General features: G+C 46.0%; 1 protein-coding gene across 2 annotated transcripts in view; it reads right to left on the reverse strand.

Annotated features, from left to right (window-relative positions):
• PLCL1 (phospholipase C like 1 (inactive)) overlaps positions 1-24300 on the reverse strand; it is a 202400-nt gene that overhangs the window by 11201 nt on the left and 166899 nt on the right. Inside the window, exons 4-5 of one of the 2 annotated variants that reach the window (XM_068137945.1) lie at positions 13988-14063; positions 12029-12138 (exon numbers count right to left, since the gene is read on the reverse strand). In XM_068137945.1, coding sequence (XP_067994046.1) covers positions 12029-12138; positions 13988-14063 — 186 coding nt within the window. Of the gene's footprint in view, positions 1-12028; positions 12139-13987; positions 14112-24300 lie in introns of those variants that run through there. The other variant, XM_068137946.1, reaches the window with a different exon arrangement.

The raw sequence follows: 24300 nt of genomic DNA on the forward strand, positions 1-24300 counted from the left end.
ACCCTGTCTCTATATGAACTGGGGGACTTACCAGTATAGGAACATGATTGCTTTGGGTGACTCCCACCCCAGAGCCTGTGGGTTACGCTGACACAGGTGCTGAGTTGCCCCACATGAGCTCCACACTCAGAGAGAAACAAAGAGAGGTTTCACTACCTGAGTCCAAGAAAAATCATCTATTAGCACATGAGAAACACCATGCTGCTTAACTGACCATCCTGAATGGAAGGGAGCAAAGAAAAAGACCACCGAGGGCTTCAATGTCATGAATAAACATTCAGGTAAGGCACCATGCAACACCTCCAAGCCAGGAAGGAAAGAAACTAGGGATAGAACAAGAAGGAATGGCCTCAGGATGCACCAGTGCAGGTTTAGGCTGGACATTAGGAATATTTTTTTCACTGAAATGGCCTCAAGTTGCACCAAGGGAGATTTAGTTGGGTGTTATGAAACATTTCTTTCCTGAAAGAGTGGTCAGGCATTGGAACAGGCTGCCCAGGAAGGTAAACACCTCCAGGAGTCACCATCCCTGGAGGTGTTTAAAAGCTTTATAGCTGTGGATATGGCTCAGTAGTGGACTTGAGAGAATAGGGATGGACTTGAGAGAATAGGGATGGACTTGAGAGAATAGGGATGGACTTGAGAGAATAGGGATGGACTTGAGAGAATAGGGATGGACTTGAGAGAATAGGGATGGACTTGAGAGAATAGGGATGGACTTGATGATATTGAAGGTCTTTTCCAACCTAAATGATTCTATGAAAAGGCCTCTCTGAGCCACTCACTAGTGCCAGGTGTTGGGACAGGACCACAAGCCCTGGAGCTGGGGCACAAGCCCAGTGCCACCCTATGGGCCACAAAAGATCTGGAGGAAGGGCTCCCTGCTCCTCCAGCACACTGCTTGGGCTGTGGTGGCAGAGCTGGTGGCTTGGCTTGGGATGTAATGCCATCCTTAAGAGCTCACAGAGGCAGCTGCTCCTTTTCTTTCTTTTTTTTTTCCTTTTCTTCTTCTAGTACAGCCAGTGACAGATAAAAGCATGAAATGTGCAATTTTCTGATCTTACACTTTGATTATAGCTCTTTTAATTCCTCCAAATGAGGTCATGTTGTCAGATTGGCACAAACAAGATTCCCAACTTCCATGTCTTCCAGGGTGTGTTAATTAACTCCACCACACTCTTTGATATCCATGTCTCAGATAAAAATGTCACCACTGCCAGGGAGGGGATGTTGGGGGAAGTTGCTAAAGTTTCTATGCCACTTGCAGTTCCTGCCTTGACTGTCTCCTCCTTCAAGGAATGGGACATGACACTGACCCCATTTCTTTTTTACACCCAAGCAATCCTCCTTTAGAGGAGAGTCATCTATAAACATTGCTCCATTCAGTCATCTTCCTGCCCCCACTGCTATCATTACACATATTCTAGCTCAGTTCATAGAATCACAGAATTGTGTCAGTTGGAAAAGACCTCTAAGATCCCCTAGTCTGACCATCAACCTACTAACACTATGGCCATTAAACCATGTCCCGCATGTTTCTTGAACACTTCCAGGGATGGTGACTCCACCACCTCCCTGGGCAGCCTGTTCCAATGCCTGACCACCCTTTCAGGAAAAAAATGTTTCATAACATCCAACTAAACCTCCCTTGGTGAAACTTGAGGCCATTTCCTCTTGTCCTATCATTTGTTACTATGGAGAAAAGACTTTCGCCCACCTTTCTCCAACCTCCTTTCAGGTAGTTGTAGAGGTCTCCCCTGAGCTCCTCTTCTCTGTACTAAACAACCCTACTTCCCTCAACAGCTCCTGTTCTCCAGGCCCTTCAAGTTCAGCTCAAGAACATGTGTAGGAGCAGCTCATTTTCCTCAAAGGATGAGCATCTTCAAGGAACCTGAGCTACAACCTGCTGATCCTTCAAATAACTTCCTCAGGTGGTAATCTTGTTACTGCTCAAAGCAGCATGTGGAGAACAAACTCTGTATTCACACACCATCATCTGGACGTTATTAGTTACTTTTCTAGTTGCATTTTCTTTGGACCAGATTACTCAGCACCCATTAAGAGAAGTTGGCCTTTGCACCCAGGTGCCAAACCCCCTGCTAGGTTGGTAGAGAAGAAAGGTGACTGCAGTGCAGCTGGGACTTAGGCTGTGATGGGGTCTGTCCCATCAGCAGAGATGGAGCTGAGGCTGTCATGGGGTCAGCATTGGATCCCATGCAGCTATCCCCAGGGTGAAGTCAGCAGAAATACAGAGAGGTAGACTCATGTGAACCGTATCACCGGCAGAGACAGCTTTAGAGTCATGAGAGCCAGTTGAATGGGAGAATTAGACACACAGATAAGACGAAGAAATAGTGGTTGCCCTGATCCTTTCACATGTCTTGGATGGTATGCACAACTGGGGTGATGCAGAGAGAAGGGGAATTTGAGGCTGTGGAGAAGAGAGAGAAGACTCAGAGTGAGGCACAGAGGGGTACCTGAAGCTGGACAGCTGACCAGGAACAGGCTTCCCTGAGCTGCCAGCCTACACAAGGAGCCAGACGTCTATTTTGGCAGACTAGCACTATTTAAACATCTTGACAAGCCTCCATTTGTGAAGCAAAGCTAAAAATGGTTTGGTATACACAGCATTTCAGCATGCCAACCCTCTGCCAGGCTCAAAGCTCCTGCTGCCAATGTGGCCTTGGCACGGGGATGCCCAGGCACAGTGGCCCTGCCTGCTCCTAGTTCAGTCTCCCACCACCATCACTACCCTGCATGCACAGCCAGCAGCCTGGCACCAGATCCAGGGCTTTTGGCAATTTGTCACAATAAAAGGCACATCACAAGGCAGCTTGCCATCTCTCTCTGGTTTGTTTTAGTCAAATAGAAGGAAAATGGGCAAAGACAAGATATCACTTGAGGGATTCCATACTATCTTTCACTTCTCTAAGCTGTTCTTATCGTTGTTCCACATATCTATCCGAAGGGCTGTCTCACCAGCTATGTGTGTTTGCCCACATACACATCCACTCCACCGGAAAAAACATCTCTGAAATACATAACTTTGGATCACAGTGCCCTGTCCCCTGTCCTGTCACTTAGGTCCTACAGTGACTGCAAGAGGGGCTTGTCCTTGAACTCACTGTTGTGAAACAGCTGCAAGAGCAGAGCCCTGGAACTGAAGGAAGAGGGAAGTGTGAAACATGGCAGAGATCCACATTTCTGCTCAGATGACTCTGGCCATCAGCTCTTTCCACAAGTGCCTTTGGGTCTCTGGGACCCCAAACACTGGGTGTCACCATGGAGAACACCAGAGCCTCATACCAAGCACCTTCCATGCCAGGTGTTTGTGCAGGGCTTACGCCCACTGCAGCTAAATACTCATGTCGATTTTGCCTTGGAGTAGCAGAAACAACTCTAACACAGCCTCTCACAGGCCCTTTCAAACACTCAAACAGCTATTAAAAGCTGGAGAAAAGTCAGGAAATGTTGGGTGCTCTCTGAAGGAACAGAAACTCTTCATAGGGCTTGGTTGTGCAGAGTACACTCAAGGTGGGAGGTGAGTGCTGCTCATCACAAGCACCAGCAATGCAGGTAGGAGAGTGTGCAGGAACACACGGATCCCTGTGCCTGGGTAATTAAGCACCAACTCTGCCTGATCCAAATGTCTGGACAACCACTTTTTGCCAATCCTGTTGTGGCATTACTGGGACAAGCCATTTCAAGCCATCCTGGACAACCCATGTCAAGCCATCCTGGCACTGCATGCCCTAAAACACTTCTTCAGAAACTCACAGCATCATGCAGGAGCAAGATCTGTGAACTCTGTAGACTCTTGCTCTCTCTTCCCCTTGTTTCCACCATTTGGTATTTGCAGACTTCAGATTGCCTAGGTGGCCTTCCTGTACATACTTAATTTGCTCTAAATCCATTTCATGTCTTGACATTTTCCTTGGTCAGGAATACAGAGATTTTGGTAGAAACAGCTGGCAGGGAGCAGTGAGTGACCCAGAGAGGCAGCGCTGTACTTGTTTGAGACTGCTCATGACATCACCCCTAGAGCAAGGCTCGGCAGCATGGCAAACAGCCAAGAGGAACAGTATATTCCAGCTGATTAACTCATGCCACACAGACTTGGATTACACTCCTTCTACTCCGATGCACACTGCTGAAGTAACCTGAGAAGTTTCTACCATTAGATTCAACTGGCAAACCCCACTGAGACCAAGTGTCTTTTCAAGAGCTCCAGTTCCTGCCTGTGGTGGCCCCTTTGAGCAGGGGCAAGAAAGGCAAAAGCTGGTGCTGCCAGCAATGTGGGGAGAGCTTGAAGAGGCCTTCACCAGCTGAACTAGCCATGAACAGCACTCTGCTGGTGCAAGAAGGATCTGCTTACCTAATGACAGGGTTTGGTCCTCTTGGTTTACAACACACACTGGTCAGAACAGCTTTGCACATGAATCACACACTTTACCTCCTTGCCTTCTCACACAGATCTTTTAAAGGACTCAAATACTCTTATCCCTGAAAAAAAATAAGTGGAAACAACTCCTCACAAACAGAGGAGAGCTGTGCCACAGCCTGAGAGCCAGCAGCACAGATTTTGTCCTCTCATTGAGCTCTGAACATACAAAATCCATCTTCTTCCCCACCTTTCCCTCTACATTTAAATAAACTGCATCAAGCTAAGCAAGCTGGGACTCATACCAATGAACGGATGCTGGCTCTGCTGGACCTTTTCACTTTCCCTTTAAAGCTCTCAGAAAGCCAGCTGGTTTCTTTTCTGCCCTTCAGTTTCTGTGTAAGAGACCAACCTGGTCTACTTACTCTGAGAATAATGAGAGCAGCTCTACATCTCTTCGTACACTTGGAAAATCCATCCCTACATCACAGACTGCTGGGCTCAGTCAATCTCAGCTGTAGCTGAGCCAGTGTCAGAGTAAGGCACAGTGCCCAGTGGTAGTACAAGGAATAATGGGTACAAGCTAGAACACAGGAGGTTCCACCTCAACATGAAGAGAAACCTCTTTACTGTGAGGTTGACAGAGCACTGGAGTAGGCTGCTCAAGAGGCTGTGGAGTCTCCTTCTCCGGAGACTTTCAAAACCCACCTGGACTTGTGCCTGTGTGGCCTGCCCTAGGTGATCCTGCTCTAGAAGAGGGATTGGACTACATGATCTCTGGAGGTCCCTTGGAACACAAGCCCTATGAGGAGAGGCTGAGGGAGCTGGGGTTTCTTAGCCTGGAGAAGAGGAATGACTCAAGGGTGACCTTATTGCTCTCTACAACTACCTGAAGGGAGGTTGTAGACAGGCAGAGGTTGGTCTCTTCTCCCAGGCAGGCAGTACCAGAACAAGAGGACACAATCTCAGGCTGCGCCAGGGGAGGTTTAGTCTGGATGTTAGGAAGAAGTTCTACACAGAGAGAGTGATTGCCCATTGGAATGGGCTGCCCAGGGAGGTGGTGGAGTCACCATCATTGATGGTGTTCAGGAGGAGACTTGATGGGGTGCTTGGTGCCATGGGTTAGTTGTTTAGGTGGGTTGGATTAGTTGATAGGTTGGACGTGATGATCTTGAAGGTCTCTTCCAACCTGGCTTATTCTATTCTATTCAGCCCCTAATATTCTGTGATTATGTGAGAAGTAGCCAGGGTAGAGAATGTGCAGAGGTTTGGAAGCCACAAACACCGTTCTGGACTGCATCAGCAAGGGAAATGCAAACAACATGGGGACTAGACAGCAACAGAAGCACTGAACCTCTCGGGGGTGCGTGGGGGGAAGGCATTTAGGGTAATCACATACAAAACATTTATCTTGGGGAGGGTCTGAAGACAACCAGACATAGAATAATACGAGTCCTGCATTTAAAGGCCAGTACAAAGCCTCCATGCCACAGAAAGCACTTCTGCCTGCTACGCTTGCTGGACTATCACTGTCACAAGATGACAGCAAATCCCCAGTATTTGTTGCTAAGACACTCCAGCTTATATTTCATCTATTTTTGCAGTTTTACAAACTGAGCACTGATGTGCTTATGCTGGGAAAAGCAGGGACATAAGATATGAGGAATTTTTTGGGGGTGCAGAGGGAAGCCTAATTGACACAGGGAAAGAAATATATGGTCCATGGGATGCAGCAGCTTTTCAGCATCTCGTGAATTCACCAGCCTCTTGCTGAAGATGGTAGTGGAAACTGTCATGCAAATCCTTTGGCAGCAATTATATGACTCATTAGTGTTACGCTTAATTACATCAAATCTCTCCAAGATTTGGTGACTGCTCTGCTGACCACTTTGCTGCATGCCAAGGAGTGAAGCTACGGTTCCTGCCTAACTGTGAGATGATTCTGTGACTCATATTGAAAGAAAGACCGAAAAGACCCAAATAAATCTTACTTACAGGATGAGCTTGAGAGTAGAGCATCCATTAAAAAACACTCCCAGGGTGTGCTATAATAATGTTGAGACTGGACCTAGTTCTTCTAAAGATGAGCAGCAACCCTGCGTGCTACCATTGTATATAAAGTGCTTTAGAGTAACAATCACCATTCCAATGTTGCTTTTAATCCTAAAGAAAACTGATGCCTCACAGCGATGCTAAATTCATCTCAGTTTAGCTGATGGTAAAACTTTGAGAAATTGGGCTTTTATCTCTCCAAGTGGCCTCAAAGTGCACATTTGGGGCTCTTCTACCCAAGGGAAAGGTCTGGATGCTGCAGGTTTCCAAAGCAACTGTGGGCTGATTGTCACAAACGACTGTGACAAAGAAACAGGCCATTTGTGGACATCATCCTCCAAAAGTGTTATTTGTGCACAGTTTTGCTGTATAAACCCACTTACACCAGAGCTAGCTGATCACAACTACAACAGAAAATTGTGGATTTCTGCCCCAAAGAGTGAATTGCCTTAGCAATTTAATAACAGTATGCCTTCTGCAGTCAGCAACCTCTCTCTTTATCCACCTAATCAGCATTCATTTAAATGCAGGATAATTAGCACTCACTGGCAGGTGCTGAAATGAACCCTGAAAATTTAACCACTTGATGTCTTGTAGCATGCACTAGTAGTTAGAATCCTAGTATCACAGAACACACACAGGGCAAGAGAGGAGAAATCTTATCATGAACACCAAAAGAAGATTTTAAAACTCACGAATGCATTTCCAAGCAGAGACTAGATTCAAACATTTGGGTGTTTTCCCCTTCAGGAAATGCCTCTTCACCTTTGTCTTCCCATGTTTTGTCTCTAAATAAGTCAGTATGCTGGTATATTACCTACCTACATACTTATCACCCACGTGCAGGCAAGTGTCTGGCGGTATTGTCCCCAGACTTTTGCATCTGCTAATCCACCAAAGCACAGAGACCAGCAAAAACATGTCTGCAGACAAACAAAACCTGTCTACACAACACCAATATAACCAAACCATGGTCAGCTTGCTCTAACTTTGCTCAGATTTCATGGAATCATAGAATCACCTGGGGTTGGAAGGGACCTCTACAGATCATCTAGTCCAATACCCTTGTGGACAGCAGGGACATCCTCAACTAGATCAGGTCACCAGGAGCCCCACTGAGCCTTACTGTGAATATCTCCAGGGATGGGGCCTCAACCACATCTCTGGGCAGCCTGTTTCAGTGCTCAACCACCCTCATTGTAAAGAGCTTTTCCAGCACCAGAACAAGAGGACACAGCCTCAAGCTGCACCAGGGCTCAAGGCTCAAGGTGAGGAGAAAGTTCTTCACGGAAAGAGTCATTAGTCATTGGAATGGGCTGCCCAGGGAGGTGGTGGAATCACCATCCCTGGAGGTGTTCAAGAGGATATTGGACGTGGTCCTTGGTGCCATGGTTTAGTCATGAGGTCTGTGGTGATGGGTTGGACTTGATGAACTTTGAGGTCTCTTCCAACCTTGGTGATTCTGTGATAACACACAGTCTAAATCTGCTCTTCTCTAATTCCAAACCATTTCCCCTCATCCTATCACTGCAGGCCTTTGGAATCAGTCCCTGTGCAGCCTTCTTGCAGGTCCCCCTTTCTCACCAGGTTCCTGGGACTCAGGTGGATCCCAGCCTCCACTGTCTGTGGCAGTTTTGCCTCAGCAAGGAGAGCAGTTTTGCAGGCTACAAATTTTTTTTTTCCCCTCAAAAAACTCATGGAGCAGCCATTACATTTGCACATGATAGAGGCTTTAGTTGCCAGAAAATGCTGGGGACAAGATCCTGCAGGAGAGGCAGATGTAGCAGGCAGAATGGCCCCAGAAGAGGCGGCAGCTGCGCTGGCTAGGAACAGACCTGAGCTGCTGCTGTGCACACATTGGTGTACCTGACTGAAAGCCCTCTCCTGCTCTACAGCAGCAGAGTACAAATGATTTTGTCTCAGCTCTAATTAGCTCAAGGCCAGAACTGCCCTAAACAGGCTTCTCAGCTTCTGCCTTCCACAGCCTGGCATTCCCCCTCTCTGATCAGCCATATGTAGCAGGGAGGAGGTGACCTTGTCAGGGGATGGCGGGAGGAACATCAGCACCTGGGGAACACCCACATGAACCCCTTCACTCTGTGAAATTAAGAGTCACCCAGTTTTAGAAACAGGCAAACATCTCATGAACATAAATTGTGAGCTTTTGATGCAAAAGGGAGGGTTGGCCAATCTGAGGGAAGGGGTTGTGTGTGCTCATCAGGATGAAACACTGCATTCCCCATTTTTTTTGCCACCTTTGCATTTTACTGGCACCTAATTAAATACAGAGAGCAAAGCAGAGGTCCAGAGATGGCAGTGTATTCAAATAAAAGTGAAAGCAAGACTAAATTTGGTATCATAACCATTCCTTAACTGTCTCCTGTGAGAACAGGATTCTTCTGTATAGTCTACTAATGTTGCACCTCTCAGTGTCACTGTCAGCCTGAGAGATTCATGGGACCAGATAGGAAGATCATAGAATCAACCAGGTTGGAAAAGAGCTTCAAGATCATCGAGTCCAACACCATCTAACTAAATAAACCATGGCACTAAGTGCCTCATCCAGTCTGTTTTTAAACATTTCTGGGGACAGTGACTCCACCACCTCCCTGGGCAGCCCATTCCAATTACTAATCACTCTTTCTGTGAAGAACTTCATCCTAACGTCCATCCTAAACCTCCCCTGGCACAGCTTGAGACTGTGTCCTCTTGTTCTGTCACTGGTTGCCTGGGAGAAGAGACCAACCCCACCTGGCTACACCCTTCGGGTAGTTGTAGAGAGCAATAAGGCCTCCTCTTCTCCAAGCTGAACAACCCCAGCTCCCTCAACTACTCCTCACAGGATTTGCACTCCAGACCCCTCACCAGCCTTGTTGCCTTTTCACTGGACACATTCAAGCATCTCAACATCTTTCTTAAACTGAGGGGCCCAGAACTGTACTCAATGTGTGGCCTAACCCATGTTGAGGACAGGGGAAGAATGACTTCCCTGATCCTGCTGGCCACAGATGGGACTATGTAAAGAATGTGCATAGATGTCAAAGTCAACTGTCATCAACTTGCAACATCCTTATCCTTACTAACATTTGCATGTTCTGGCAAACAGTTTGTCCTTCTGGTGGGTATTACTAATGTGTAATGAAGTTTATATCAGCTAAGGAAGAAAAAGATATAATTTTGAGTCATTCTCATTAGGTGCCTCTTAAAAGTACCTGAGGGCATTTTTAAACGTGAAGAATGCCCACGGTTGGGAGTTTTCTAAAACATACTTTAATCTCACGCTCTGTAACTATTTAATGATTTCTGCCAGCAGCAACTTCTTATTGCAGCCCCTCTTTGTATTCAAAGCTCACCTACTGCAGGGAGGCTTTATAAAGAAATACATTAATTAAATATGCCCTGGCTTCACCAGCCCAGGAAAAGATTATTAATCATCTCAGGCACAAGCACAACATAATACCTGCCATTGCTCATGGGCACCTCGCACAAGCTGCCACATGATGTCATTGTCCCCAACAACCTTGAGCGCACAAAGAGGCTTCTTTGCCCTGTAGGTGTTGTGCCACTCGCTCCCCTCCCCTAGAGCAAAGCAGCTGATGCATAGCATGGTACGGGCTGGTTTTTACTTTTCTTACAGCATTATACCAACACCTAGTGAATTATATTTGTAGTGGCCACCCTGGCACTAGAGCTACAGAGGAGACCAATGGTCTGAGGAAGGCAGAGTTCTTGGGCCTCTCCTCACCAAATCCTCCTGGGGATGGATGCCCTAAACTCAAGGTGCAGCTATAACCTGCAAATAGGTTTCTTATGAACAGGGTGACTGAAATGAAGAATTCTTTAAGGAAAAAAAAAAACCAAAGTTGAAAAATAAGAACAATGACTGACAGTCTCACATCAGACACCTGAGGTACAACCCAGTTGTCTAATGTCATTGCTGAGCTGGACTTCAGGTAGAATTAAAAGGTGCTTCAGGTGCATTTGAACCCTTGAGAGGCTGCCACAAACTCTGTTAACATTTTATTATGTGAGAAAGGTCAAAACAAAGCTGTGGCTTAGAAATGAAACGTCAGTTATCCTTTGACCTTGACTAGATGTTTGAAATGCTCTCTATTATGCTGACAGTATGTACTGGGCAGACATTATTGTTCATGGAAGATATTTCTATGATACCTTACTTGTACCTTCACTGATCACAGGTCACCCTCAGAAGTTCCAATTTCTGACAAACATCTAAAAATGGAAATTCAGAGTAATGCCCATGGTGCTTAGAGTGATTCTGAGCAAGGGGCAGTAATTGTACCCAACACAACTAAAGGTGTTCAGATTAATGATCAGAACTCCCTAGTGATTTTGTTGTCCTCTTTAACTTTTCATCTCAACCACGCTGTGCAGGAAAAGTCCATCCCTTCCATCATGTTTGAGTTGGTTGCTTTTTCTCTTCAACAGAGATCCTATTAACTGAACCTAATCTGACTCCACTACTCACTTTCATGGTTAATCAAGGTACCCAAGCAACCATTGGTGTCCTCTACTGCCAATAGCCTCTTCCACCCATTTTTGCCCCTCAGCCTCTCTGTCCCTTAACTTGTTTTTCCCTCTCCTGCTCAGGACATGTTAGCACACTTTCCAGCTCCACAATACTGAAGCATGTGCATCTCCTATTGCTTGTGCTACCCACTGTCACAGGCTACATTTAGGTGGCTATTTGATGAGGACATTTGTCTCTCATCAGCTGGTTTGTCACCCTGGGATGCCAGCAAAGGGAAAGGCACTTGGGGGAGGTCACAGGGAGAACCTGTCAGACAGGACAACCTGCTTAATGGGAGCTGGAGGGAGTGAGCAGCAGGGAAAGAGTGAGGGGAAATCAAAGTGTGATGTCTCAGAGCAAGGTGGGAAATGAGGCTGTGAAAGAAGGTGTGAGCTGAATGCTAACAACCCAACCGCTTGGCGCAGGTCCTCTCCCTGCCGTCTGCTGTGGCTGCAGAAGATCCTCTCCTCTTCCGCACCTTTGGCTGTGCCTGGGTAACTTCAGTCAGGCTCTGACTTTCAACTACTGTGACAATCTGTGGCTGCTCAGTGCTGAGGCAGCAGGTAAAACCTGGTGAGTAATGTGTTCACTGCACAATGTGTCACTGCGCAGCCAGGACGGAGGGATGATAATGCCTTTATTAGCTCTTTGAAGCATAACCCAGACTTTTCTGCAGGATCTACAATATTCAGTGTAGTTTTACATTACAGCCACTCCACCCTGCCCCTTCCCAAAGAGATGCTTTGGTTCCCATTTCACAAAATGAGTGTCTGAGATGTGGTGCCCTCAGACAGGTCATGTTCAGGGTGCATGGGGCAGAACAGCCAGCCAAAACCAGGTCCCTGAGCGTACAAAGCACAAACTATCTTTCTTCTTTTGTCCAGTCTTAGATAAACTCCCTTTCATAGGCTCCACACCAGAGGTATAGTTGATGCATCTGAATAATTGGTGGTAATTTATACTTCCCATTAAAAAAACACAACAGTACAAACAGATGGGTCAAAAATGCAAAGGTTTGCTTACAAAGTTAATAGGAGACAAGAAGTGGTGCTCTCTGGGCTTACCTTCAGCACTGTGATATTCCATGCAAAACTCTCAATGGCTTTGCTTAATTTTCTTCCTTTCAAACCTTCCTTTGTGCCGAGGTTATGAAGCTCCTCGTGGAATTCCATTCCTAAAAACACAGATTGCTGCATCACCCAGTCCCAGTTGTTTTTCCCCATAAAACATTAATTGTGCCTTTTCAGTCTCACACTTCACACTTTCTACAACCTCCTCCTGTGTTTCCCCCATTTCCCCACTGTCCATTCAGGAGAGTGTCCTCCAGAATAAAATGATCTTGTGCAACCTTGCAGTTGTGGTTCCATATGGGCACGTGCACAAACACTCCCCCATCACTTCTGCTTGCAGCCTGCACTGCTGGCAAGATTCTGACACAAAAGTATAGCTTGTCACACCTCAAACAGATGATTTTGTACCTTGGAAGGTCAGACAGATGTGGAAGATACCTGTTCAGCACAGCAAATGCAGACTCAAATGCACAGCTCCTCATTAATCTCAGTCACAGTCATACAGAAAAGCTTTTCACAAGGATAAATTATGTCAGAAATGCATGCTGCTCATCACAGGATTGCTATTCCTGCAAGCCTGCAGAGCTGAGTCTTCAAGCCACAGCCCTGGAAACTGTCATATTTCACTACTAGTTTCTGTGGCAAATGCCTGCAAATCCGTTGTTGGATACAAGAATTCAGAAAATCTGGGAGCAGATTAAAAACCATAATGAGTCCAATTAGCTCACCAATTCCCCATGATCTGCAGAGTGTATGCAAATGTTTCGCTGAGTCTAATGGGGATTAAGAGACAGAACAGAGAGAGAGCTACTTAAGTTCGCTTCATGTGTACCTTAGAGAGGCCAAATTGGCACTAAATCATTCCAAGATGTCTGAAGACCACCCTGGCTGAACACAGAGAGCTCTACCTCCAGCTGTTCCACGGCTCCCCCTCCCCCAGCATTTTAAGGCCAATGTCCGCTGCAGATTCAGGCTTCACTAAAATTCCATCAAAGATACCTGCTGAGAGAGCACCTGCACAGAACAGGCAGAGCTGCTCAGGGGGCTCCTGAAGGAGTTGGTCCTTTCACAGCCTGTGGCAGGCTTGCACACAGTGCAACTTGCCTGAAGCACTACTGGAACACTAACAATAGGTTTCCTCTTGCCTTGCAGGGACTCCAGGAGCTGGCTAAGACTGAGGCAGTTGAACCCCACACAATGCGGGATGTCTCTGCTGTTTAATTCCCCACAGTTCGCCCACTCATAGGCTTTGCCTGTCAAGGGTAGCAGAGCTCCTGGCACTTCCTCTGGAAAACAGCCTAAACAACTGCACTCCAAGCACAATTCTCCTGCAGGTGTCTCCTGCCAACTGACTTACAAATGGTTTCATCTCAGGAAGTGTGCCCCAGTTCAGATAAAGACATCCAGTACATCACACCAGTGACATAGCATCTGCTTTCAACCTGCTTGCAGTGGTGTGTGCCCAGAAACCTGATGTTCACAATGCAGAGTTACACAGATTCGGTGTCAGTTATTTCAGCACAAGTTTCCAAGGTCTAAACCAAACCTAAGAGCAAAAGTAAGTCAACAGAGCTTGGTCCTGTGGGTTTCAAAACCCTTCTGTGTTTAACATGGCAATTGTGGCAGAGAATGGAGCTGGGAAAGGCAGCACGCTGCCATCTAATTTAATGCCTTTCTGCTTCATTTGCCTAATTTTCGTGCCATCAGGCATTTCAGAGCTGGAGAGCAGATGGAGAAATAGCTTCTAAGGTGAAACCCAAGGATTTTTCCCTTGTCCCAGGATTGCATTGGTACTGGAGGATGAACCTTCAGGAGGGTGGAATTAGCCACAGAAACCCCAGGGTGCTCACTTAAATACCAGCTCCAAGATGATGCATCTGTCACAAACTATGAGCAAATAATGGCATGTTGTTTCTCATCCCCCACCCCAAGCTGCATGATAAAGAAGATTACCTGCTTTCTGGCACTGAACAATCTTGTCGTGAGTGGCGTCGGCCGTCTCAATGAGAACCCTGCTCTCTTGAATCATCTGTCAGAAATAAATGGGGAAAAACCCCAACAGTGTTATTAGGGTTTCCTGCAACAGAGAAACACAAAGGTTCAAACTTCAGAAGAGCTCTGCTCTGAAAGCAACATCATCAAGACTGGATCATTCCTTCAGAGCAGGGTTATGAGATCTGGATCAAGCTAAGTGACAATCCCTCAGAAAATGCTCTGCCCCAGAAGTATCACTGTTTCACACCAGCAAGACACCACTGCATGTAAGGTGAAGGAACTACAGATGATTTCAGGGGAAGGCAAAGCAAATTCATCCCACACGAAACTGAGCCCTTTCTAATTGATACTTTCATTAAAACAAAAGGAGACATAAGTACAGTCCTTGACATAAGTGGTTATCAAAGATGTCACTGAGTCATGAACAGTGCTGGTTTCAAGAGGTGCTTAAGCCTATGCTAAACTTTACACACTACAGTGGTTCAAGTTTTCTTGGGTTCCTCTTCAGAGAAATTCACATTAGAATCCCATCCTGCCCTCAACATTTGTTGAGGTCTAAAAGAAATTAGACCAAAAGAGCTTCAACAAGCCTACTCCAAAGTTTCAGGAGATATCCATATTTATGCATTTCCCTAGCGAAGCTCATTAACAGCAAACAGATGAAGTGTTCATTAGGTGAGAAGCTTCCTGAGCATCCCTGTTTGGAAATGCTCTTCTTGGATGGTAACAACTAACCCTGCAGGAGCCCAGGCAAACAGACAAACTGTGCCAACACTATATTCTGTGAGACTGCAAAAGGCAGCACATACATCTGTCACAGAAGGCAAGAACATAGAATCATAGAATGGTCTGGGTTGGAAGGGACCTCCAAAAACCATCTAGTCCAACCTCCTCTGCAGTAAGCAGGGGCATCCTCATCTAGATCAGGCTGCCCAGAGCCCTGTCAAGCACCACTTTGAATATCTCCAGGGATGGGGTCCCAACCACCTCCCTGGACAACCCATTTCAGTGTTCCACCACCCTCATAGTAAAGAATCTGTTCCTCATAACCAATCTAAATCTGCTCTTCTCTAGTTTGAAGCCATTGCCACTTGTCCTACCACTACAGGATTTTGCAAACAGCCTCTCTCCATCTTTCTTGTAGGCCCCCCTTCAGGTACTGCAAGGCTGCTATTAGGTCTCCCCGGAGCCTTCTCTTCTCCAGGGTGAACAATCCCAGCTCCCTCAGCCTGTCTTTGTAGCAGAGGTGCTCCAACCCCCTGATCATTTTCACGGCCCTCCTCTGGACCTGCTGCATCAGGTCCCTGTCCTTCCTATATTGAGGGCTGCAGAACAAACACTGACCAAGAGTAATCTTGCTCTCCTGGGAGATGCACCACAAATCCCAATCAAATCCAAGCAGCATGAAAGCACTGTCAATTAGAAACGAAGCAAACTGAACACTGCCTAACATCACAGCCTGAAATTACAGGAACCACCATCTGGAGGCTCTGCCAAAGCGCTACAACTGCTAAAAGCCTTTCTACTTTCAGCCACACTAAACATGAAAACACCACCAGTGGGTTTTGGTGATTTCAGTAGAAGAGAGTAGAACAGTATTAAATTAATGCTGGCAAACGAATGTGCCTCATTGTTTTAATCAGATACAAGGGAGGAGAGATGCTTCCACTTGTCACACCTGACCTTCCAAACTGGAGGAATTCAGTCCAAATTTTGCTCCCCATATCATCTTCATTAAACCTACTGAGTGAGGCAGGCTGCATTGAATAAAAATATCTCTGCCTTTGATATAAACGAGAGCAGGAGAAAAACAAAATCCATTACCACAGCTTCATGGGCAGAGAGAAAAAAAGCCAGATACACCTACAGAGTGCAAAATTGCTTTTTAACACAACATGCCCAGTGGCTGTGCCCGAGATGAAAATTACTTTCAATAGTATCCTTTGCCTTTCATTCTCATTGCTTGTTCGTGCATCACGCTGATTTTGTCCTCTTTGATATTTTTGCTTGTTATCTAGAAAGAAATGACAATTTCTATCCACCCCCTGGCTTCTCTGCCCCACAGCGTGTAGTTGTTTTGAGCTGAAGGAGCTGTTCAACAGCCAACCATAAATGCTGAAGTTTGTCTGCGCAGTGAAAGGAGGGAGAGCCCTGAAAAAATCCTGCAAGCCAGTACAGAGGCAGCCAGAACTCCATGGCTGCTGCACTACAAGCACCCATCACCCTGGGCTTGGTCTGTGCCTGCACCCAGCAGCAAGGTTTTGCCCAGCAAGATCAGTATATTTAAGCTGGGACAGTAGATTGAAAGCAGCCCACTCTCCTGTGCTCAGGAGCTTGACTTAGAGTTTTAAACATGTGTGTATACACACAGAGAGTCACATAACATATATATTATATATATAAGGAGAAACTTCTTTGCTATGAGGTTGCTAGAGCCATGGAGCAGGCTGTCAAGAGAGGTTGTGGAGTCTCCTTCTCTGGAGACTTTCAAAACCTACCGGGATGCATTCCTGTGCCAGCTGATCTAGGTGACTCTGTGTTAGGAGTGGGGTTGGACTTGATCTCCAGAGGTCCCTTCCAACCCCTACCTGCCTGTGATTCTATACACATACATATATATATCTATATACAGCCACAGGAAATTATCTTACCTCACACAAAAAAAACCCAACAAACTAAAAAACCCAAACCAACAAAAACCAAACACCAACAAACAAACAACCAAGCTTGAGGATCATACAGTTTGGCAATTTAAGTTTGACCTTATCTTCCTCCCAACTAGCAGTGCTGAGCTATCGGTCGGACTTGACATTCAAGGTCTCTTCCAATAAAAATTATTCTGTTCTATGATTCTGTAACTTCTGGAGCTGCTCCCAGGAGTTTCTGGCAAGCCTGGTTTAAGACTCTCAGACATGAAGGCACTACATTCATTTTTTGAGAGGAGAGTGGCAATAGGATGTCAGTTTTTTACCTCACTGCAGAGTGAGGAGAGCAGCCCTCTCTGTTCCTTTGATTCTCACATCAAAGTCTCACTGCTCTCAGCTCAGCAAGAGCAAACAATTAAAACCAAATCACATGGCAGAATTTAACTCATTTGTGTCTTCCTGCTTGGCAGTGATCTTGACAAAAACAAGTAGCTTTTGTCCCGTGACAAATCGTGAGAATTCCTCACTTCAGTGAGGCATCCCCCTCACAGGTTCCTCTGGGAAATAGTGCACTAGCTAGAGATAATACTCCCTGTACCAACTGTGATATGACTTTGGCTGGCCTACAGTGTCTTCACCACCTCTGACAGCACAGTGTGCAGGGCCTGGTATCTCTACATGGCATGTTATTCTCTGCTCCCAGTAAGAACTGTGGGTGCATGAGATCCTGCTTCCTAACACTGGTAAGAGATGAGCTAGTGCAAGGATGTAAGAGATGGGAGGGTGCAAGGATGAAGCCCAGGTGTTCACTCTGAGGAACCAGAAACTTATACATAGAGACACAAGTACAACAGGCAAGTAACTGCTATCCAGGAATGAAATTATAGCATAGGGAGTGGGGCTGTTGGTTTGGTTTGTTGTCAGTTTTTTCTTAAAGCACACTACAACAGATACCCTTGAAAGGATTGTGTGCAAATCCTGGCACAGAACCAACGCAACCACCAAAAAACAGCCAAACTCATCTGAAAACCTACTACCAGCAGCCGTTCACTGGAATTAACGTTAACAATCCATCAGCATTCAATCTAATGCAGGTAAAAGCAGGTGAGAGCCTCAGCAAGTGCCCTGCACATGCTTCCATGCTGGACACAGGGCAGCAGGCAGCAGTTTTTGCAGGGGTCCTGACTGCAGGGAAGGATGCTTGCCAGGGATGCAGCACATTGAGCATAGACACCCTGCTTGGTCCTGTCCATCAGATCTTCTGCTGGGAAGGTAACTCCATACATCATGCCACAGTAGGAGATTTTCAAGCCCAGTTTCCACCAACCCATCCTGAACGTGAAGAGAGAGCTTTCTGATGTTTGCAGCATGAATTTCCACAGACCTTTAGTCTGCTCTGACACAGGGCAGTTGTTTAAGTCCCAACCATCAGCCTGCAACCCACCAGGCTCTTTGCCAGCTCCCAAATGGCAGCTTGGTCCAGTGAAGTGACCCTTAAAGAATGAGGGTCCCTCAGGAAACTCATGCTCCACCAGAGCATTACCTCCTGAATGCTGAGCTTCAAGGGATTCACCTCCCAACAGCTACTAAAAAGCAACCTTCAGAGGGTAGATACTGATGCCTGAGTCCACTTAGAGTCAGCGAGGAAATCTTTAGCAGCTGCTACAGCTGATGGAATTGTTCAGGAGCACTCGCATTTCCCGTGTCAGAAAGAAGGTGATGAACTTCACCAAGTGATTGTTTAATATACCTACAGGGGGGAAAAATAGGAGTGAAAGCACACAAACCCTCATTCTGGCATAGGGATTTGAAAAGGCACCTGGCTGACCAGGAGTGTAAGAGGAGCTGAGTATGTGGAGATTCATGCTGCAAACAACAGAAAGCTCACTCTTCACTCTTCAAGACAGGTTGGTGGATTTTGAAACATTACTAGCAAAACTGGGCTTGAAAATCTCAGGCTAGGGTGTGATCTATGGATTTACCTCCCCAGAGGAAAATCTCACAGCCCTTCTGATGGATGGGGCTTATTAGAGTAAGCAGCAGGAAAGAAGGCTGAGTGGGAGGAACTACCACACACCTTGACACCACTTGGGATCTTGCTAACATCAATACCAGGCACTGTGTGCCCAGGTCCCTTCTGTGCTCCCTCAGCAGCCACAGCAATGCAGAGCTCTGGGGGAACAAAGGATGACCCAATCCACCCTTCAGGGACCCCTGCCACGTTTCCATGGGAGCAGGGGCATAGCAATTTCTGTAAGTCCTGGAGGTTCTAACCCTCCTGGAGAGGCTGCAGTGCCGGAAACGCTCCCACGACCAGGAGTGAATAAAAGGCTGTTCAGACTGACAAAAGATGCATGTGGCACGAGTCCCAGAAGTACATGTCACGTTCAATAAACTAATGGGAACGAGCAACACAAAGCCTCATCTGCATAGGTTAGCTTTTTGCTGCAAAATAGCTTATTCCGTGTCAATATTCTTATGCAGTGCTGAAGGTAAGAACCTTAAACCTGATTCATCTCTACCTACCTGAAGCACTGTGTTACAACGCTGCTGGCTGCTCACAAGAGCTGGATTATACCTGGGAGCTCTCATGTCAGGTATACAAGACCCAGAAAGTGGAACAGAGCATGGACTGAAAATGACACTGACCTGCCCCACTTAAGTGTCCAAATAAAGCACAAAATACTAAATTTAGAATCCCATTGCTCTGCTGCTTTACTTCATCATTTCTGCTGAGTGTGAATTACAAAAGTAAACACATTTTAAGTGAAATTCAATGTGTTTTAACATTGAGGACAGCATAATTTTACTCAGAAGAAATTAACAGCCTTATTGATTATTTGTTTAATCATAGGACTGGGACAAACAAAACAAAGTGTTATTTCTTTTTACTTCATCAAACTCCTGTGCTAGAGACCAATTTCTCCTTTTCATTACAAATTACTCTACAAACCAAAAAGGGATGAGGAAATGAACACAGCAGAGGCTCCCCAGAAAAGAGTAACAACAAAAAGACAGAAAAACACCTGGCGGCAAACAAAAGCACTGCTCCTGCTAGGAGGACACAAAAGGGACAGTGCAAAGAATCCTCTCATCAATATTCCAAAACTTAGAACAGAAACTGAACACAAAGCTGAAAAGAAGCTTTCTCTCTCAGATGTCTCCTCATGGCTGCTGTTCCAGTCTCCTACGCCTTTCACTGACACTGACAAGTATCACAGTATCACTGTATAACTAAGGTTGGAAGAGACCTCGAGGATCATCAAGTCCAACCTATCAACACAGACCTCATGACTAGACCATGGCACCAAGTGCCATGTCCAATCTCCTCTTGAACACCTCGAGGGATGGTGACTCCACCACCTCCCTGGGCAGCCCATTCTAATGACGAATTACTCGCTCGGTGAAGAACTTTCTCCTCCCCTGGTGCAGCTTGAGACTGTGTCCTCTTGTTCTGGTGCTGGTTGCCTGGGAGAAGAGACCAACCCCTTCCTGGCTACAACCACCCTTCAGGTAGTTGTAGAGGGCAATGAGGTCACCCCTGAGACTCCTCTTCTCCAGGCTAAACAATCCCAGCTCCCTCAGCCTCTCCTCATAGGGCTTGTGTTCAAGGCCTCTCACCAGCCTTGGTGACCTTCTCTGGACACGTTCAAGTGTTTTGATGTCCTTCTTAAACTGCCTAGGTGAAGAATACCACATCGTACCTCTATGGCTAAAAAAACCCTAAAGAAACAAACCAAACCAAAACAAACAAAAAAAATCACAAAACCCCCATCCCAAACCAAACACAAATCAGAAGGGCTACAAAAATCCAACCAGTGTGGGGAACCAGCTGAAGTACAAGTTGAACTCAATAAAATTTGCATAAGATTCCCCCTGTAGCACTGAACATTTCTCACAGGCCTCTGGGACAAGCACCAGCCGGGCAACCAACTGTGCACCAGCAAGTCTTGCAGAGAAGGAAGCATGTGCACAAGACACCAGGACATGGGTGGCCCCCAGTCCATCTCATCGCTGCCCCAGTATGCATCAAGACAGGTTTCTGCATCCAAGCTTTTTCCTGCAACAGTGCAGCTGAAGGAACAGCTATCATGGATGGCTACATCAGATGCAAACATCTCAAATACCTTACTGACGCTGCCTGCAGAAGGTACCAAATAAAAATCACCTTGAATTCACCTTGCTTACAAATATTTCCATCCTTGCAGGATGGAATCTGCTGCACAAAGACCAGCAGTCTATAAAACAACAGAAGCAGGGGAGGAGCAGGGGGAAAGGTCAGCTTTCAATCTGCTTATACTAGATCAGTGTAACTGAAGTCCCCAACTGGAACTCCATTCTGTAACAAAAGTTCTAGTCTGACCGTTTCCAGGTCCTGTCATTGAACAGACTAAGGTATGTGAGCTATCAGAGAGAGAAACTGCAAGAGAGGTGGGCAGATGAGAATTCTAAGAAGCAGAGAAAGACCCAGGATAATTGCTTTCCCAGTCCATGTTCAATTTTGGATGGAAAAAAAACAGATTCAAGACTGTGTCCATGTACTGGACTGAGTTTGACGTCAGTGCATTATGACACTTCCTTGGCAGGGGATATTCTGCTCTGCAATATTCCTCTTCTTCAGCTACTCAGAGTTGTGAAAAATGTTCCTTTGGGGACAACTCTGTCCTAGCTGAAACACAAATTGCAGTGAAAAAAAGCTCACAAAAACCTATTTAGACACTTTGCAATGACATAAACTGGGAAAATGGACTCTGCTTGGGAATACAGAACCGTCACGCCTGCGTCAAGACAAAAAACACCCAAAAAGACCATATCTGAAAGGAGGTCAAAGAACAGGTCCTCTCCACACACACCTCAGCAGACTTCTGCTTGCGTGTGTGGACCAATACCTGTGTCAATTGTTACAGGTTTAAGAACTGGGATGTCTTAACCATAGAGTGCAGATAGCCCAGGAGGTGGACACAGGAAAAATGTCATCCTTTGTTATTTCATTCTGTTATGCCTGCATCTTCCCTGCATAAATGGACAGCACAGGCTACTCAACCCCCTTTTTCCCCTCCTTCCTGCTCCCTGCCAGACCTGGTCTTTTGTGGGGGAGGTCTGAGGCCTGGCTCAGCCCTGGCAGTGCTAATTTCTCCTGTGCAATTGGGGCCTAGGCATGGTGGGGGTAGGGAGATGGCGGAGGCCTGGGGTTGAGGCCTGGTGGGGGGAAGGTTTTGGCGAGGTTCTGGCCTAGTGAGGTTTTGGCAAGCCCGGGACAGAGAACTGCATCAAGGCTGAATATGAATTTTGTGTATTTTGCACATTTTTGTACTGTTGTGTATAGTTGTGAACAGTACTGCCATTTCAATTGCCACTTGTTTCCAACCCTGTGTGGGGCATTTTCTCTTACTCCCTTGATTAGATGGTGTTGGATGATGGGTTGGATGTGATGATCTTGATGGTCTCTTCCAACCTGGTCTGGTCTGGTCTATTCTATTCTATTCTAGCTTCTGTCTGCTCTCTAAACCTACATCACCAAGAAAACCACTGCTATTACATACACCAACTGATTCTCCAACAGCATCCTGGACATCACTTACCTTCTCCAAATCCCAAATCCTCTGCCTGTTGGCCAAGACATTTCTCACTAACTTGCCATCTCTCAGCAGTACCTACAGACACACTGTTCATCCTTACTCCTCTGCTCCAAGTTAGCAACTTCACTTCCAGTAAAGAGGTTTGGAACACAGAAAAACATTGCTCTCAGCATGAGTTTATTCAACAAAGAGCTTCTCTGTTCAACTTTTTTTACACGTTTTGTTGCTTGTGATTCAAAAACGTGAAAGACACTTGGAGAGCTTTTTTTATATTGTCCTAGAAAAGCTTCTGTATGTACACAAGGCAGGAGGCTGGGTAAAACCAAGACCATTTTTATGATCACCTGATCAGAAAATCGTTTTGATTTGCCAATGATTCAGTCCTTTGATCTTGGAGGAAAAATAACACTGCAATGCAATGGGGACAAGTGCCCCCAAGTTCATGCATGCTTGCATCAAGGCAGCAACACATCATGCAGGCAGAGAACCCACAATCTGCTTCTGAACAATTCTCAACTGAAAAAAAAACATACCAACTTCACAGGGTAAGTGTTTGCAATGAATAATTCAACCATCTGTCAGGTCCAGCTGGGCCCCATCTCTCCTCCCCAAATGGAGAATGTCCTTTTTTGAGGTGTGATCAATGAGAATCGGCATCCATTTGATGGGTTATAAGGCACCCTGCAGGTACTGCCCATCCAAGCAACCATCTTCTCATGCATGGCCACCAATGAGGGGGAGAGGGAGAGGTCTTTCTCTTCTGAAAGGGAGAAAGGCCTGAAGAACAGCTCTGTAGTCACACACTACACTATCCTAGGAAGTCTGTGTGGGAATTGATGACAATGTTACCGGAATCCATTCACCCACTCTATGTATGACGTGAACCAAAGCTGTATGTTGAAATCAAGGTTTTCAAATTGTATTTCTGGTAGTTTCAAAATGTTTTCTATCTACTGTCAATGCTCCACCTTATCTTCTTGGTCTTGGCAAATCCTATTCTCTGCTCTCCTCCGTAGAAATTTCCATACAACCCAGTACCATCAACAAAGTCTCTTCCCTCATAAGACACAGCAACAAACAGCTGAGTTCCACTAAACCACTACAGTGTGGGCATGAAAAACATGATTTTTTTTCTACAGAGCTTTCACACCTGCACCAATACAAAGAAAACCCAAAAAACCAAATCTGGAACAAGGACAACAAGCAGGTCCTCTCCACACACACACCTCAGCAGAATTCTGCTGGTGCATGTGGACCAATACCTGTGCCAACAAAACCACTGCTATTAAATACACCAACTGATTTTCCAGCAGCATCCTAGACATTACTTCTCCTCTCAAAACCCCAATCCCTCTAGCCTGTTGGCCAAGACATTCTGGAAAATCCTTCTGGTTCTTTAAATTTCTTTTCTATTCAATTTTATTTTAATAAGACTCTCTCAAAAGGAAATATTTAACATGGAACACAATGGTAAAATTAATTGCCCAGGAAAACCACAAATGAAGGGCACAAACTGGTCTTTGTCTCTCACGCCTCTGCTGGCAGCGGCTGAGCAAGAGGGAACAGACAGTGGATTGTTCTCCAGATCATGGTGGCAGGTCCCTGAGCCTTTGCACCTCCGTTTGCCTGGACTGTCAGTCCTGTCCATGCCCCATTAAACACCCAGGCAGAGTGTGTACTTTCCATGAGGGGAAAAAAAAGAGAAAAATCAAACTAAGTTCAGTTGGCAATTTCCTGTAGGGGGAAAAAAAAATTCTAGCACGTTAGGGATGTTTTTATCAGAGATTATTCTCAAAGCAGACCTCTAAAAAGGTGAAATACATCCTGTTTCCAGAGGTGGTGAGGAAGATTGGCCCAGCACACATGTTACCTGGGCTGAGGAACCCAAAGAGTGAGGCAGTCCTAGAATAACAGCTTCCCACAGCACAATTTAGGGTCAAACCTTTTTTTCATTTCACTGTAAAAGGAATTAAGAAGCACAGCCCACTCATGCAGCACGAAGGCCAACATCTAGAGGTACAGGTAGACCAGAAGCTGGACATGAGCC

The sequence above is a fragment of the Melanerpes formicivorus genome, unplaced genomic scaffold, assembly GCF_026170545.1.
Source record: "Melanerpes formicivorus ecotype bairdi unplaced genomic scaffold, bMelFor1.0.p_v2 SCAF_5, whole genome shotgun sequence".
Lineage (NCBI taxonomy): Eukaryota > Metazoa > Chordata > Aves > Piciformes > Picidae > Melanerpes > Melanerpes formicivorus.